The 17,485-nt window shown below is 38.2% G+C and overlaps 1 protein-coding gene across 2 annotated transcripts in view; it reads left to right on the forward strand.

Annotated features, from left to right (window-relative positions):
* TUBGCP4 (tubulin gamma complex component 4) overlaps window positions 1–17,485 on the forward strand; it is a 42,312-nt gene that overhangs the window by 7,563 nt on the left and 17,264 nt on the right. For both annotated transcript variants that reach the window (XM_004466723.5, XM_004466722.5), the window contains exons 3-9: window positions 1,188–1,310; window positions 1,598–1,651; window positions 2,073–2,129; window positions 4,029–4,108; window positions 8,463–8,664; window positions 10,801–10,966; window positions 11,213–11,337. In XM_004466723.5, coding sequence (XP_004466780.1) covers window positions 1,188–1,310; window positions 1,598–1,651; window positions 2,073–2,129; window positions 4,029–4,108; window positions 8,463–8,664; window positions 10,801–10,966; window positions 11,213–11,337 — 807 coding nt within the window. The remainder of the gene's footprint in view (window positions 1–1,187; window positions 1,311–1,597; window positions 1,652–2,072; window positions 2,130–4,028; window positions 4,109–8,462; window positions 8,665–10,800; window positions 10,967–11,212; window positions 11,338–17,485) is intronic.

Below are 17,485 nucleotides of genomic sequence, written 5' to 3' on the forward strand. Positions count from 1 at the left end.
GTAACCCTGAGCCCAAGCTTCCTACCACATTTGTTGTTGAATTCTGCTAGTGTTTCTACACCGCCAGACCCTGATCTCCCAAATCGGTACATAGCCATAGACAGAACATAGCCTCTAGTCATCTGTTAATTGCAATTCCCCATATAAAACTACATAAGGGGGTGTAGCTCAGTGGTTAAGTGCCTGCTTTCCATGTATGGGGTCCTGGGTTTGATCCATAGTACCACTTTAAAAAACAAACAATGTAAGAAGCTCCTACAAAAAAAATTGCAGATTTCCTCCTGAAAGACAAGCTGTATTTGTAAATAACTTCTTTATGGGAGTCCCACAACCCCACGTTGCCTCTCAGATTCATGTTCTTGATGAATTACCATGCCAGACAGGAGAAGGGATATTAGAATATTTATTCAGCAGATATTTACTGAACTCTCTCTCTCTGTTCAAGGAACTGCTAGATGATGCAAAGATGAAAAAAATGTGATTTCTGCCACTAAGTTCTTGATTTAGTGTGGGGGACATATAAACAAAAGTACAATTCAAGCACCCAGTAGAGATGCTATGAAAGCAAAAAAGAGGGGACTACTGTTTCCCTAGAAAGGGTTGGGAAGGGCTTTGGTGAGAAGGAGATGCTTCACCTGCATCCTGCAGGAAGAGTAGGTACTTGCCACTAAGGTGAGGTGGGCAATTACAAGCAGAATACATGTCTAACCACACAGGGGTGGGAGATAGAAGCAAGGCACATTTAATGAACTATAGGGAGTGTAGAAATGAGGACATGAAGTTGGAAGCAGTAACAGATAATTTTGGAAAAATAGGTAAGGCCTGAATATAGAAACCACTGTGTGTCATGTAGAGGAGTTTGGAAATTATTTTGGAGCACTGAGAAGCCATCAGAGGGTTTTAAGCTGGGAGTGGTAGGGTAGGCTTGGGTTGTAGAAAAGTCTTTCCACTGAGAGTACATAGAGTACTACTAACATATTATTTGTAATATCTGGACCTGCTTGGAAAATTAAAAATTGTCCTATTTTTAAAAGTCAGAGCTCAAACTCTTTTATCTTCAGTTTTTCTCTCACTGAAACACTGCTCTGATATGAAATTATTTAAGCAAAATCAATACCACTATAAAGATTAATGCCTTTCTCAGTTTTCAGCGCCTAAGACACTGACTTTTCTTTGTTTGCTTTCAGGATCACCATCCATCTCAGCAGGGCCAAGGTGGGTTACATGGAATCTACTTGAGGGCCTTCTGCACGGGCCTTGATTCAGTTTTGCAGCCTTATCGCCAAGCACTGCTTGATTTGGAACAAGAGGTGAGGAGATTGAAGAAACAGCACCCTGGGACACCAGATTAGGTTGTGTTCTTGGATCTCAAATGCCCTGTGGTAACTTCTTTTCTCCAGAAAAGAATGAGGTATTTCCCGTACAGCTGGAAGGTAGTTTTCTCTTGGGGACTGTCCAAGCCGTGATCATGGCAAAGGTTCTTGAGTGAGTTTATAAGAGCCCCTGAAAATCAGGAATTATAATCTTCTAGTTTCATAGTTCAAATATATTCAAGATATTTTGTGTGGAGTCCTAAACATGGTGTTTTTTATTGCAGTTCCTGGCCGATCCCCATCTTTCCATATCACATGTCAATTACTCCTTAGATCAGGTATGTTGCCTAGAAAAGAGAATACCTTGGAATCTGTTGACATTGTTAGAATAATCTAATTGACACTGTTTTCAAAAACCTTTTTCTTTCTGAATTCAGAGCCCGACCTTTTATTTGCTTTACTAGATTAGAACTGTTTGAAGAGATCCCAAATTTAGTTAAAAACTTCATATCTGAAGTGCCTGCTCTCTGTATTGACATCAGTATTAACAATCATGCCATTCTCAGAAGTAGAAACTACTGCTCTCTGCCATCTACAGCCAACCCCCACATCAATCAAAATTGCCTTAGGATTCTGGATCATTTTCTTGGCTCTTACCTTAAGTTGGACTTTTAGAAACAAAAGCATTTCTGAATTTAATCTTCTTTTTTTTTCCTTGCCCAAGATGGCATACCCTCCTAATTATTCTCTACTTTGCAGTTCCAGCTCCTATTTCCCTCTGTGATGGTTGTAGTGGAGCAAATCAAAAGTCAAAAGGTGAGAGCTTTTCTTTTTCCTTTTGTTCTGATAAATACCAAGGAAATAGTAGTTAATTTTACCTTGCATTTTTCTGAAGTGTCTTAGTTTTTATTTATTTATGACTTCATTCAACAGTATCTGCTTGGGTATTAGACTAAGCATCAGGGATGCAAAGTTAAATAACATACAGTAACCCTGCCCTTAATCACCTCTGGGTCCTCAAGGATGGGGGAAATGTTGATGGATGTACCCAAGAATGCTGTTGGGGTAAGAAAAAAATGTTGTGGGTGCTTGGAGGGGAGAGCAGTTTGCACTAAGTGTTTGGGTATGGATCTTGAGGAGAAGCAGAAAAGTAATCTTTAGAAAGAAAGCAGGTGATAGGTTCATGGTTTGAGTGCTGGGGGTTTTCTGAGAATTATGAAATAACTGGGCGAAACCCAGATGTTCATGTTTTTAGTTAACTATGCTTACTATCACACTTTTTTTTATCATATGCATCAAAAAGTTAGGTCTGAGCTGTCAGGAGAATATATTTTTCTGGACAGGTTAGAAACTCTGAGGAATGCTTTGAAGCTTCACATCAGAAGGAGAATCTGCTGTGCAATTGAATTGTTGCTAAAACTCCATTCTTAACAAAATAGACAAATGGATTAAACATGTTTAGCTCAAGTCTCCATGTGCTTGAGCACTCATATTTCTGTGTTAGCTTATTAGGGGCATTTACCTTAATGAATATAACTAGTTAAGCTGTCAGTTTGCCAGGCTGCTACTTCAAGTTCTGCTGTAAAGTCCAGCAACCTGAGTGCTCTGCCACATTCACCCAGTGCCAACGAAGCCAGTAGGGGAGGTGCTCTTTGACTCTTCAAAGCTGACTGTTCTTATCAAATCACAACATCCAGACTTTATTGAGCACTTACTCTGAACCAGGCACTGTGCTAAATGCTTTATATGCGTTGCAACAGTCAGTCCTGTAAGGGGTCGAACAGGTTAAGGAATATGCTCAGGGTCACACAGGTGTAGTCATTGGTAGAGCTGGGAATTAAACCCAGGACTGACTCTAAAGACTGCCCTTAACCCCTCTACTAACCTCTCACCCCATATGGGAGGGGACCTTCTAGGTAAGTGGAGTTCATGGAGACAGCGTAAGGGTCCCATTCCCAGCTGCTCATCTCAGTTGACTTTCAGCTCCCATTGGTTACAGGAAGGAGGGTGGAAAACAAATTAGAGGGATTTCAGGTGAGCAAATCTTACCTCCCACCAGGTTGGTGGTAGAGAAGCTCTACAGAGTTAAAAAATGATCAAGAGCGTGGACTTGGGTTAAGAAAGAGATTACTTGCGGACAGACATGAGGGATCTTTTCAGGGTGGTGGAAATGTTCTAAAACTGGATTATGGTATGGTTATACAATGCAGCAGATTTACTAAAAATTGTCGAATAGTGCACTTAAAATGGATGAGTTTTGTGTAAATTTTACCTCAATAAAGTAGTTTTAAAAAAGAAGTAAAAAACCTGAAGTACACAAAAAGGAGCAGAGTTTTAGAAAACTGTAACTTACAAGCAGTCTGAATTGTGCCTTAATCTGAAATAAAGAGCTTTCCTTGACTCTTTGCTTGGAGGTCCATCTTGAAATGACTCTGGTTTCTCTGCTGCATTGGTTCTCAAATTTCCTGTGCTTCAGGAGTTTCTAATTCTATAGTGCTAGTTGGGGCCTGAGAATTTACATTTCTAACAGGTTCCCAGGTGATGGTGATAGTGATAGGGGTCTATACTTTAAGGATCACTACTCATAAATCTTAGGAGAAAGTTTATTCCCATTCTCTGCTGGATGGTGCTCTCTTGGTTGAATATAGAATATGAGTCTGGGCAGCAGAAACTAAGAAAATGGAATACGGTTTGACGCGGCTATATTTTTCACAGATTCATGGTTGCCAGATCCTGGAAACAGTCTACAAATACAGCTGTGGAGGGTTGCCTCCTGTTCGTAGTGCACTAGAAAAGTAAGTCATGGGTTAATTGGGAATTAGGGGTGGGTTGAACAGTGACCTGATTTCTCACATGTTTTATTTTCAATTCATCTCGGATTTCTCTCTGGGGAAAATTAAGATTGAGATTTAAAAAAAAAAAGCTTATGAGCAGAGGAGCCTGTGTAATCCTTACAACAGCACAGGAATTGCTGAAAGAAGATTATAAAGTGTTTGGTATCAAAGTTAGGATCTAGTTGCCTAGATGACCTTGAGGAGATCATTTTTAACTTTTGGATCCTATAGCCTTGGAAGATTTCCATTACATGGGCCAGATATTGCTCAACAATATCCAAATATGTGTATTTGTGCGGCTGGCATTTTCACATCAAGGTCCCTAAAAATGTTTATACTTTATAATGCCACTCAGGGAATTTATTCTAACAAAATTATTCAAAAGAATATAATAACTATATGTACAAACATACTCAGTATAATGTTTTCTAATGTGTCAAGGAATTAGAAAATGACCAGCAGAAGAAAAGCTAAATATTCTCTTGATAGATTATAAAGCCATTAAAATTACAAATACTGTAACAACATGTAAAAATATTTTATATAATACTGAATGAAAAAATACAGAGAGCTATATTGGTCTTATTACAACAAAATAAAAATATATGTGGTGTATATTTTAGCAAACACTAAAAGAAGTAAAATATTTATAGTCATTATATGAGGATGATGAAATTATAAATCTCCTTTAATATTCTTTATTTTCTTAAATTTTTAAGAACTGTAATTCAGAGAGAAATTATAAATGAGAAAAAATAGTTTTCGATCTAATTGAATAATTGATTTTTCCATTTTCTTTCTCCTTTTAAAATTTTATATATTTTTTTAATTGATGGTGAAATTCCCGTAAAATTAACCATTTTAAAGTGAATAATTCAGTGACATTTGATAAATTCACAGTGTTGTGCAAACAACCCACCTATCTATTTCCAAGACATTTTCATCACCTCAAAAGAAAACCCTGTGTCCATTTAGCAGTTGCTCCTCATTCCCCCTTCCCTGCAGCTATGGCAACCACCTGTCTGCTTTCTGTCTCTGTCTCATATAAATGGAATCAGACAATGTGTGGCTTTTTATGTCTGTTTTTTTTTTTTTTTCACTCAGCATAATGTTTTTGAGGCCCATCCACACTATAGCATGTTACCAGTACTTCATTCCTTTTTATGGCTGGATAATTTTTCATCATATGGATATACCACAATTTGTTTATCCATTTACCCATTGATGGACATTTGGGCTGTTTCTACTTTTTGTCTATGCTGGGAACATGTGTATGCATGTATCTGAATATCTATGTTCAGTTCTTTTGGTATATCCCTAGGAGTATAGCTGCTGAATCATATGGCAATTCTTTAACTTTCTCAGGAACTGCCCAACTGTTTCCCTCTTCTTTGTTTTTAAAAAAGAGGGTGTGGCATTAATTGCAAAATCAGAGTGGATAGTCTTTGAGCCCCCTCACAACTCTTAACAATCTCTCTTTTGCCATTGCACAAATCCTCAGAAGTGCAGGGAACTTACCAGAACATAGTTCAGGGTAAAAGGATGGAGGAGGTGCTTATTCTCTATTACTGTACTTTTTTTTCCCTAACAAAAGAAATGGATTTTAACTGTAGAAAATACAATGCAAAGAGAAAAAAACAGAAATCACCTCTAGTTTCAGTCCTTTGAAATACCCAGTGTTAACTTCTGATGTATTTCTATGCAATTTCTCTATCTATATATAAATACATCGTTGTTATGCATAGAATATAAACCCTATACAGATAATATATATATTTGTTATATGTTTGCAGGGACCAAATTTTACAGGTCACATATTCAGACGTGTATAAATGGAAGTAGCTTCCTATCAGATTTTTTCTTTGAAAAACTCCATTTAGTTAGCATATTATAAAGAGCAAGTTCAAGCTCAGAGTTTCTTTTTCTCCCCAACTTTTTATTTTGAAAAATTTCAAGCTTACAGTAGGACTTGAAAAAATAGTACAATAAACACCTGTATATTCTTTACTTTATTTCATCAATTAACATTTTCCCAAATTTGATTTAGCAGTCTTTTTCTTTCACTCTCTGTATTTGTATGTGTGAAAAATATACACATGCAAACAATTTTTTTCCCAAATCATATGAAAGTAGTCAGATAACCATAATTCTTAATCCCTAAATACTCAGTATTTTCCTTAGAAAAAGGGCATTCTATTATATAGCCTCAATACTTTAATAATACCCAAGAAAGTTAACATTAATTCAGTAATATAATATTCACATTTACATATTCATATTTTCTCAGTTGTCTCCAAAAAGTCCTTGTAGCTGTTCCTTTTTTTTTTTCCCTGCACAATCCAGGATCCAATCATTCTTCACATACTGCATTTGGTTGTCATATCTCTTTAGTCTCCTTTATTTTAGAATGATCCCCCTTGCCTTTTTTTGTCTTTGATGACACATTTTTAGAGAGTCCTGGCAAGCTGTCTTGTAGAATGTTCCTCCTCTGGAATTTTTTTTTTTAAAGATTTATTTTTTTATTTATTTCTCTTCCCTATCTCTTCATCTCCCCATCCCCCCCCAGTTGTCTGCTCTCTGTGTCTATTCGCTGTGCGTTCTTCTGTGACCGCTTCTATCCTTAGCAGCACTGAGAATCTGTGTTTCTTTTTGTTGTGACATCTTGTTGTGTCAGCTTTTGGTGTGTGCGGTGCCATTCTTGGGCAGGCTGCACTTTCTTTCGCGCTGGGCAACCCTCCTTATGGGGTGCATTCCCTGCGCATGAGGCTCCCCTACACGGGGGCACCCTTGCGTGGCAGGGCACTTATTGCACACATTAGCACTGCACATGGGCCAGCTCCACACGGGTCAAGAAGGCCCTGGGTTTGAACCATGGACCTCCCATATGGTAGGTAGATGCCCTATCCATTGGGCCAAGTCTGCTTCCCCCTCATCTGGATTTATCTAACAGTTTCCTCATGATTAGATTGAGGTTAAACTTTTTTGGCAAGAATAATATAATACATGGGTTATATTGTTTACCTCACATTGCATCATATCAGAAGGCACAGAAAGTCAGTTCGTTCTATTAATGGTATGGAGTTTGATCACTTGGTTTATGTGGTTTCCACTAGCTCTCTCCGTTGCAGAGGTGTTGCCTCTTTGTAATTATTATGCTCCTTTGAGACCATGTGAATATCCTTTTCTAACAACCTTTTGCCCAGTAGTTGTAGTGTCTGCATTTTATTGGACAATACTTTTCTCAGGTATACCTCCCTCCCACATATTGAATCTACTCTCCCAATATGATTCCAATAAGAATAAAAGAAAAAAATTTAATACTTACGTTAGCCAAAAAGATACTCCTCCAAGTCCATTTATTTTTTTAAATATATTTTTTGTTGAAGTATATCATTCATATATGAACATACATAAATAATAAGTGTGTAGTAAAAGTTGTGAACTTACAAAATAAACATGCATAACATCATATAGGGGTCCCATATATCACCCCTCCACCAACACCTTGCATTGTTGTGAAACACTTGTTACAAACTATGTAAGAGCATCATCAAAATATTACTAACTATAGTCCATATCTTACAGTTTGCCTGTTTTTCTCCCAACCCGCCCTATTATTTTTAAAATATATTTTTATTACAGAGGTTGTGAACTTAAAAAACAATCATGCACATGTGTGGAATTCTCATACAACACCCCTTCACCAACACACCGCCTGTTGTGGAATATTTGTTACAGATCATGAGATAATATCACCAGACTATTACCAGCAACCATGGTCCATAGTGTACATTTGGCACACTTTTTCTATACCACTCCATTATCCAACACAGTACATCTTTGGCATAGGCACATGAATATGATAACATTACTGCTAACAACAGTCCATAGATCACTCCAGTTGTATTTTCCCATGCTTCTCCACATTCCCACCACCTGCTTGACGGTAGTACAGTTGCAAGAGAGTCCTTCTGTGAGCAAGTCCATTTAATTTTAACAGGAATCATCAGTTTTGAACTTATTTTACACAAAAAGAGGAAAGAAAATATGCTCCTCCTGAAAGACTATTAGAATGTTTACTGAACACTTCAGACTTCAGGATATAGGCTACAAGTCTGGAAATGAATCAGTATATCCACAAACATTTAAATTAGCACAATTGTTTTTAGCTTAATTGGTCATTTCCCTTATGATTTATCAAACTCGTAGGCCTCTGCTTATCCTGTAACATTTTAAAGCATGATCTCTGTGGTGTTTGTGGGGTTCATTGTTCTATAAGTGGACTTCTGAGACTCTTGCCTTCCTCTCCACTCAGAATCCTGGCCGTTTGTCATGGGGTCATGTACAAGCAGCTCTCAGCCTGGATGCTACATGGACTCCTCTTGGACCAGCATGAAGAGTTCTTTATCAAACAGGGTCCATCTTCTGGTAATATCTCTGCCCAGCCAGAAGAAGACGAGGAGGATCTGGGCATTGGGGGACTGACAGGAAAACAGTTGAGAGAACTCCAGGATTTGGTGAGAACACAGCAAGAAGCCCAGCACACTCCTTCCAGGAGTCAGAGAAGTCTATAGCTAAATGATCATTTGGTGATCCTCCCGGCTCCTCATAGCCTAGGCACCTTTCATAAGTTCTTTAGCTGTAAACCCTTGACTTTATTTTTAACTAAGCTGAGACTACAAAATAGAAAATACATTTGTGAGATTCCTTTTGTTCCCCCCTTTCCCATATATCCATTTAAGAAGTAATAATAAGCCTTATCTCTCCAAGCTATAGCTACTCTATAGCTTTTAAATGTCATCAGAAGTTTTGATTGGACTCTTCAAAGTCCTATATTATCCATATTCATTCATCCATTCATCCTTTCATTTATTTATCCTATTATAACTTCTACTGAATGCATGTTGGGTGCCAGGCACTATTCTAGGTGCCAGAACTACACAGACAGATAAAATATAGTAATCCCTGTCCTTAAGGTACTTATAGTTTAGTGAAGAACCCAGTCATTTGGAGACCACTAGTATTTCAATTGAAATGATCAAGTGAAGGATGAAGTATAAAATGTAAAGGGCAAAGGGGGTTGGGGGTGAAGTAGAAAGAGATGATGTTGTTGAGTTAAGCAGAGGCAAGATCATGAAGGCCCTTGTAAACAATCAGAAGGAATTTGGACTTGAACCTGAAAGGAGGTGGTAGCCAGTGAAAATTTTAGGCAAAAGGGTAACATATCAGAATTGTATAATAGAAAGGTCACTCTGGATGTTGTGGAGTGGGGAATTATTAAAAAGAAAATCAAGACTAGAGGCTGGTAGACCAGTTAGGAGACTGTTGGGAATACTTAGATGAAAAATAATAGGCCTAAACCAAGGGTGGTAACAGTGAATGTGGAGGAGTAAAGAGGTTTGAGAGGTGTTTAGGAGGTAGAATCAGCAGGCCTTAGCAATTAGTTGCATGAGTCAGAAGGGAAGGCTCAAGTATAATGCCCAAGTTTCTGCCGTCCGCAGCTTGGTAAGTAGTGACAGGGAAGGTATATTGCTGGTATTGCTGGGAAAGTAGATCCAGTTTTGGACATTTTGAGTTTGAGATACTTGTAGGATGTGTCTGGCAGGCTGAGCTTGGAGCTCAAGAGAGCAATCTAACTTATAGATACAGACTTAGGAGTTAGCAGCATATAGCTCAGAAGTTTTTAATCTGGTATTCATGGGTGGCTTCAGAGATTCTGTGAAAGGTTGTTTGTCTGGAAGGCCAAAGCTTTTGTAATTGCAGAGAGGTCTGTGACCTAAAAAGATAAAAAATATCTGTTATGATGATGCATTAGCCCACGGAAGATAATGTGTCTAAGGAGTATGTATAAAGCAAGAGAAGAGGGTCTGGGGTAGTGAGTGCTTTGAGGAACACCAGCACTGAAGCCCAAATCAGAAGGTCAACAGGAGACTTCAAAGTCAAAATTATAAAGCCAGGAATGGAGCTAGATAAGGATCACATCAAAAGCCAGTTAGGGAATGTAGAGCCTGAATCATTAGGTTGTTGGTACTTGGAACTGCATGTTTGTGGACTAAATCAGTGGTTTTCAAACTTTATTGTGCATCAGAATCACCTGGAAGGCTTTTAAAACAGGGATTGCTGGGCCTATTCCCCTGATTTTCTGATTCTGTGAATCTGGGGAGAGGCCTGAGAATTTGCTTTTCTGACATGTGATGCTGATGCTGCTGGTCCAGGGACTACGTTTTGAGAACCTCTGAGCTAAATGAATCAGATAGTATAAAGGGTTGAACAGAGCAGATAAAGAAAAGAAAAGAAAATCACAGGTCATTAGACCCAGAAAAAAATAAAGACCAACTCTTCCATTGTGTAAGTAAGGAAACTGAGTTCCAGATTAATGGATTCTTGCACAAGGTTTTACACAGCTAGTAAAAGTAGAGTGAGGACTAAAACTCCAATGTTAAAAAAGCCACTGTTTTATTCCACCATGCCACCCTGCTGTCTGAAAGTGAAATACATCTCTCCAACATGGGTGACTTAAGGATGCAGTAACCTCAGATTTAAACTTCCTGGTTCTAAAACGTATAATTCTCGGTTGGGAGAGTTACTGAATATTTTTGTGTCTTCCTCTTACTTTATATTTCATCTCTGATATGGATTATTTCTTTGATTAGCGCCTGATTGAGGAAGAGAATATGCTGGCACCATCTCTAAAGCAGTTTTCTCTGCGGGTGGAGATTTTGCCATCCTACATTCCAGTGAGGGTTGCTGAAAAAATCTTGTTTGTTGGAGAATCTGTCCAGATGTTTGAGAATCAAAATGTGAACCTGACTAGAAAAGGTAGGAATCTCTTTGCCCAGTGCCTTACATCCTCAACGGTCCTTGTTAAATAATATTGTGTGGCCCAAAAGTATGCCTGGTCAGAGTTAGTGGCTAATAATATACATACTCAACTTTAAGTATAATCCTGGCATGCTTTCCTAAGAAGCAGGTGAAGGAGCTGCACCCGGGGGTTAGCCTTCTCCAGAAAACCTGGTCTGTGCTGGATGTTCTGTCTTTCCTTGACAGTGCCTTCCTGTTTTTCAGGATCCATTTTGAAAAACCAGGAGGACACTTTTGCTGCAGAGTTGCATCGCCTCAAGCAGCAGCCACTGTTCAGCCTGGTGGATTTTGAGCAGGTGGTGGATCGCATTCGTAGCACTGTGGCTGAGGTTTGTCTTGCATCTTTTTTTTTTTTTTCAATTTTATTGAAGTATATCACTCATACATAAACATACATAAACAGTAAGTGTATAGTAAGAGTTGTGAACTTATAAAATAAATGTACATAACATCATATAGGGCTCTCACCTACCACCAACTCCTTGCATTGTTGTGAAACTTTTTTAACTAATGATTTAAGAACATCCTCAAAATATTACTACTTATCAAAGTATCTTATATTTGGTGTATTCTTCCCCCAACTCACCCCACTATTATTATGTTTATATCATTTATAGGTGAACATACATATCATACATAAACAATAAGTCAACTTAAAAAGCAAATATGCATAACATCATACAGGGGTCCCATAAATCAACCCACCACCAACACCTTGCATTGTTGTGAGACATTTGTTACAAATTATGAAAGACTATCATCAAAATCTTACTACTAACTATAGTCCATATCTTATATTTGGTGTGTTTTTCTCCCAACCCACCATATTATTTTTTTTAACATTTTTATCACAGAAGTTGTGAACTTATAAAACAATCATGCACATATGCAGAATTCCCATACAACAGCCCTCTATCAACACACCACACTGTGGTGGAACATTTATTACAGATTATGAGATAATATCATTTGATTATTACCAGTTCCCATAGCATACATTTGGCACACTTTTTCCATACTCCCCCATTATCAACACAATGCATCTTTGGCATTGATGTAAGAATATTATAATATTGCTGTTAGCCACAGTCCATAGGTCATACCAGTTGTATTTTTCCCGTGCTTCTTCACATTACCACCACCCTGCAGTAGTGGTATACACCTGCTCTAGCTCACACAGGACACTCTTGGATCTGTACTATCAACCACAATTCTCATCTACCTCTAGGTTTACTGTGTTATTCAGTCCTAGATTATTTTCTAGGTCTCTTTCAATTGATATTTATATCTCTAGACTGCTTTCCAACCACATTCCCATTTATAAACCAGCTGTTACTCACTTTAATGTGTTACTATCAACTCTATACATTTCCACACTTTTATAATAAAGTTAATTAAAATTTCTACATGTATTAAGCATTGGTAGTCCATCTCAGTCCTCCTCTTATCTCCTTTAAGAATCCTCTGCCTACCACCAGGTCTTGAAGATGTTTTCCTACATTTTCTTCTAGAAGCTTTATGGTTCTTGCTTTTATATTTAGGCTTTTTACTCATATTGAGTTGACTTTTGTATAAGTTGTGAGATAGGGGTCCTCTTTCTTTCTTTTGACTGTGGATATCCAATTCTGCCAGCACAATTTGCTGAATGGACTGTTCTCCCTGAGCTGGGTGGATTTGACAGACTTGTCAAAAATCACTTGACCACAGATATGAGGGTCTGTTTCGGAACCATCAGTTCAGTTCCATTGGTCTATGTGTCTGTACACTTTATGCCAGCACCATGATGTTTTTAATGACTATTGCTAGGTAATATGATTTAAAATGTGGAAGTGAGAGTCCACCAACTTCGCTTTTCCTTTTTAAGATGTTTCTGGCTATTTGGGACCCCTTACCCTTCCAAATAAATTTGATATTTGTGTTTTCCATTTATTTTTAAAATGCTGGCAGAATTTTTATCAGGATTGCATTGAATCTATGTGTCAATTTGAGAAGAATTGGCATCTTAATATTTAGTCTTCTAATCTGTGAGCATGGAATATTCTTACAATTATTTAGGTCTTTAAAATTTCTTTTAACAGTGCATTGTAGTTTTCTGAACACAAGTGCCTTACATCATTGGTTAAGTTTATTCCTAAATACTTGATTCTTTTAGTTGCTCTTGTAAATGGAATTTTTTTTTCTGACTTCCTCAGGTGCACATTATTAGGGTCTTCTAAAGTCTTTTTTATCTGATATAAGTAATGGCTATTCTGGCTTTTTTTTTTTTTTTTTTAAATGCATGGACTCTCTTTTTTCAGCCTTTCACTTTCCATCTCTTGGTATCTTTAGATCTAGGGTGAGTCTCTTGCAGACAGCATATAGGTGGCTCATATTTTCTTATCTATTCTGTCAGTCTGTGACTTTTGATTGGGGAGTTTAATCCATTAATTAATTCAATGTTATTACTGTAAAGGCAGTTCTTATTTCAGCCACTTTAATCTTTGGTTTTTTATCTGTTATATTTTATATTCATCACTCTTCTGAAACTTTTTTTACTTTTACTGATATAATCTTCATTTCTAGACTCTCTCCCAAGATGCTCTCTCTACTGTCTTTTCAGACTGTAACACACCCTTTAGTATTTCCTGCAAAGCCAGTCTCTTGGTTACAAACTCTCTCAGTTTCTGTTTATCTGTTAATATTCTAAACTCACCCTCATTTTTGAAAGACAATCTTGCCAAATATAAAATTCTTGGCTGGAAGTTTTTCTCTTTCAGTATCTTAAATATATTGTACTACTCTCTTCTTGCCTCCATGGTTTCTGATGAGAAATGGGCATTTAATCTTATTGGGTATCCCTTATATGTTATACATTGCTTTTCTCTGGCTGCTCACTGAATTCTCTGTCTTTGGCATTTGATATTCTGATTAGTATGTGTCTCAAAGTTGGTCTATTCAGGTTTATTTGGATAGGAGTATGTTGTGCTTCTTGGACACGGGTATCTATGTCCTTCAATAGGGTTAGGAAATTTTCTAACATTATTTCTTTAAATATTGCTTCTGCCCCTTTTCCCTTCTCTTCTCCTTCTGGGATACCCATGACACATATGTTTGCACATCTCTTGCTGTCATTTAGTTCCCTGAGACCTTGTTCAATTTTTTCCATTCTTTTCTTCATCTGTTCTTTTGTGTGTTCACTTTTGGAGGCCATTTCTTCAAGCTCTCCAATCCTTTCCTCCAGTGTATTTTTATTTATTGCTCCTTTCATTCCCAAAAGATCTGCTGTTTTTCTATGTATGCTTTCAAATTCTTCTTTGTGCTCATCCACTGTCTTATTAATATCTTTAATCTCTTTAGCCATCTCATTGAATTTATTAAGGAAATGTATTAGAACATCTATTATTAGTTTTCTCAACTCCTTTGTATCATCTGGAGGCTTATCTTGTACCTTTATCTGGGTCATATCTACCTGTTTCATGGTATGGACTATAATTTTTTGTTGGTGTCTTGGCATCTGGCTTACTAGATGTATTTATTCTGGGTGCAGTTTCTCTCTTTAGTTTAGGGTTTCCTGCCCTTTCTCTCTTGCTGGCTGTGTAGTAGGAGCCAAGGATATAGTTGGTGCTATAAGCTGTATAGGCTCAAGCTGCCTGCATTGCCCCAGGGACCAATGAAGCTTCTCCAACCTTTCTCCTTTGCCGGGGGTAAGGACAGAACCACAGCGTGTGTAATAATCCAAGTCATGTAGGCCTAGACTGTATTTGCCCAGAGAGACCGGTGTAGCTCATGCCCCCTCCTCCCCTGCCTGGGATGGGGATGGAGGTGTGGGTGTGGGCTACAGTATGTGCTGTGCAGGTCCAAAATGACCATAGTTGCCCCAGCAAACTTCCGGCTTTTCAGTCTGTGCCAGCCAAATGTACCTGCAATTACCCGGAGATGCTGGTGGAGGTCCCGCCAGATTCCTCCCTACCAACAGTGGCACTGAAGCCTAGCCTAGGGCTGCAGTGTAAGCTGGGTAGGAAGAAGCCGGTCCCTATCATCACTGTGATTTTCTGTCAGCCCAGCTTCCCCTCATGCCCGGGAGAGAGTCAAAATGGTGGCTACTGACCTCGTTCCAACCTTGACAGGTTCAAATTTGAGCTGTTCTTAGGGTTATACTTTACCAGCCAAACTTACTAATGAGTAGCTGAAGTCAGTGGCCAACTGTCTCTTCCTCCCGTTTTTCGGAAATGGAACTTCCAACTCCAGCCACAGAATAGCTCCTGAAATGGCTTGCACCGCCAGAGTAGGATAATCACCAGCCTCCACAGCGTGGCCTGTATTTTCCTGGAGAGGCCAGAGCAAGGCCCACTAGCTTCTTCCCTGCCAGAGGTGGGACTGGGGCTTATGGTAGAGCTGCAATCCAATCCGGATGGAAAGAAGCCAATCCCTACCAGCACTGTGATTTTCAGTCCACCCTGCTTCCCCTCATGCCGGGGTGGAGTTAAGATGGAGGCTACCAGCCTCTTTCTGACTTGGACACGTTTAAACTTTAGCTGTTCTCAGGATTACACTTTAGCCTGCTGAATTTACTCATCAGTAGCTGAAATTGGTACCCAGCTGTCTCTTCGTCCCCCATTTTCAGGAAGTGGAGCTTTCAATTCCAGCCACAGAACAGCTCCTGAGGCAGTGGCGGATGGGCACCAGCCTCCATGGTGTGGAGCGCTCTATTTACGAGTCTTTTCTGCAGATGGGCAGTCTCCTCCTTCCATGCTTTCAAGCATGTTGCAGGATGCTCTCCTGGTCTCCTGGAGCCCCCAAACAAACAGATACTTTGGATAGCTCTGGGTGATACTAACTGCACTGTTGGACAAGCTGACTCTGGAAGCTCCTTACTCTGCTGCCATCTTGCTGGTTGTCACATCTTATATTTTTTAAGCTATAAGATGGGCTAGTTCCCCAGAAATTGAGTACTTTCATTTCTTCTTCTCATGGTTAGAGCTTAGCTTGGAGGAAATTGTTTGAAAGAGTTGAAGGGAAAGACGTAGAAAATAAAAGCTTTTTTTTTTTTTAAATAACAGAGGCAGAACTGCCTTAACCTTTTTATATCAGGCAAGTGTAATTTTAGTTAGCTAGTTATTTTGTTGACTAAATGGAGGTCTTTAACATTTTAGACAACTCAGCATTTGGTGTCTGACTAGGTAATGGCAATAACTCCAAGAAGCCAACTAAATTTAGTGATTCAGACTAAATTTAGTGCTTATATTTTAGTATGACTATAACTTATTCTTCATTTATGTATATCTTATGAGGAAGGCAGGAGAGTACTATTTTTCCTTTCTTACAGATGAAAAAAATTTAACTCGTCTGGTGTTACACAGTAAGCGATAGAGGTAAGATCAGAACCAGGTCTACTGAGTCCTTGTTTGGTGTACTTAGGTTTGATTTGTGCCTTAAATCGGCAAATTAAATCATGATCCCAAATTTTTCAATTGGGCATATGTTCTATAGCTTTTAATAAAATTTGACTTATTGGTACAAAAGTTACTAAATATACAGAAATATGAAATGAGATCTTTAGTCAAAGCAGTAGCTTAATGGTTTTCAAGTTAGGTTATGTAAAAATCCATGGGGAAATTTTTTTTTTCAGAGGTACCGGGGATTAAACCTCATACAGGTGCTCAGCTACTGAGCTATACTGAGCTATACCCGCTCTGCTCCGCTTGGGGAAAGTTTTTTAAAACATGCACTTGCACCAAATCCCTACCTCCAGTGCTTCTGATTTGTAGGTCTGGAAGGGGCAGGTACTTGTATTTAAACAAACCAATCAACCGACAAACTTCTGCAAGTTTTTGAAGTATAGACATGGCAAAAAAGCATTGCACTGAGGTCAGTGTCTAAAGTGCTAAGAAGCACAGTAATCTTTCACAAATATTGTTTCCTCATCCAGGTACTTACTGGGCTTTTGGAGAGAGCTGTGATGTCGTTGCAGAATAGTAGATCTTAAAATGACTTTGAGGTATCACTTGATTTCTTTATGGACAATTAAATATCTAAACTATCTAGAATGCATGTTTCTGACCTTTTAAAATGTTGAGACAATGCCTAGTCTCTCTCTGTAGCCCAGTGCATGATCTTATTTAAAGGGGCTGGTATCTTCAGTTTTTTATCTAATTTCATTGAATCTGTTTCTGTCCTTTCATTATTTTTGTTATTATTATTTAGGAAATGTAATTTATGGAGGAAAGTAAAATGTTACTGAATGTGTTGTATAAGATTTCAATTTTTTTTCTTCTGAAATTTTATAAGGAATATATTGCTAGAAATTCTATTTCTAGTTTATAAAAATGATAAAGGAATTGAAGCTCAGCTTCTTTGAAGTTTCTTGAGATGATAGCTAACAGACTTTTTTGGAAGTATTTTATTATTGTAATGATAATAACTTATAGTAATGAAAAAAAATGCAGTATATCCAGAAGGAAAAAGTAGATTTGGGTGGGAAATGTGTGTCTTAGAAAT

The sequence above is a fragment of the Dasypus novemcinctus genome, chromosome 3 (genome assembly GCF_030445035.2).
Source record: "Dasypus novemcinctus isolate mDasNov1 chromosome 3, mDasNov1.1.hap2, whole genome shotgun sequence".
NCBI lineage: Eukaryota > Metazoa > Chordata > Mammalia > Cingulata > Dasypodidae > Dasypus > Dasypus novemcinctus.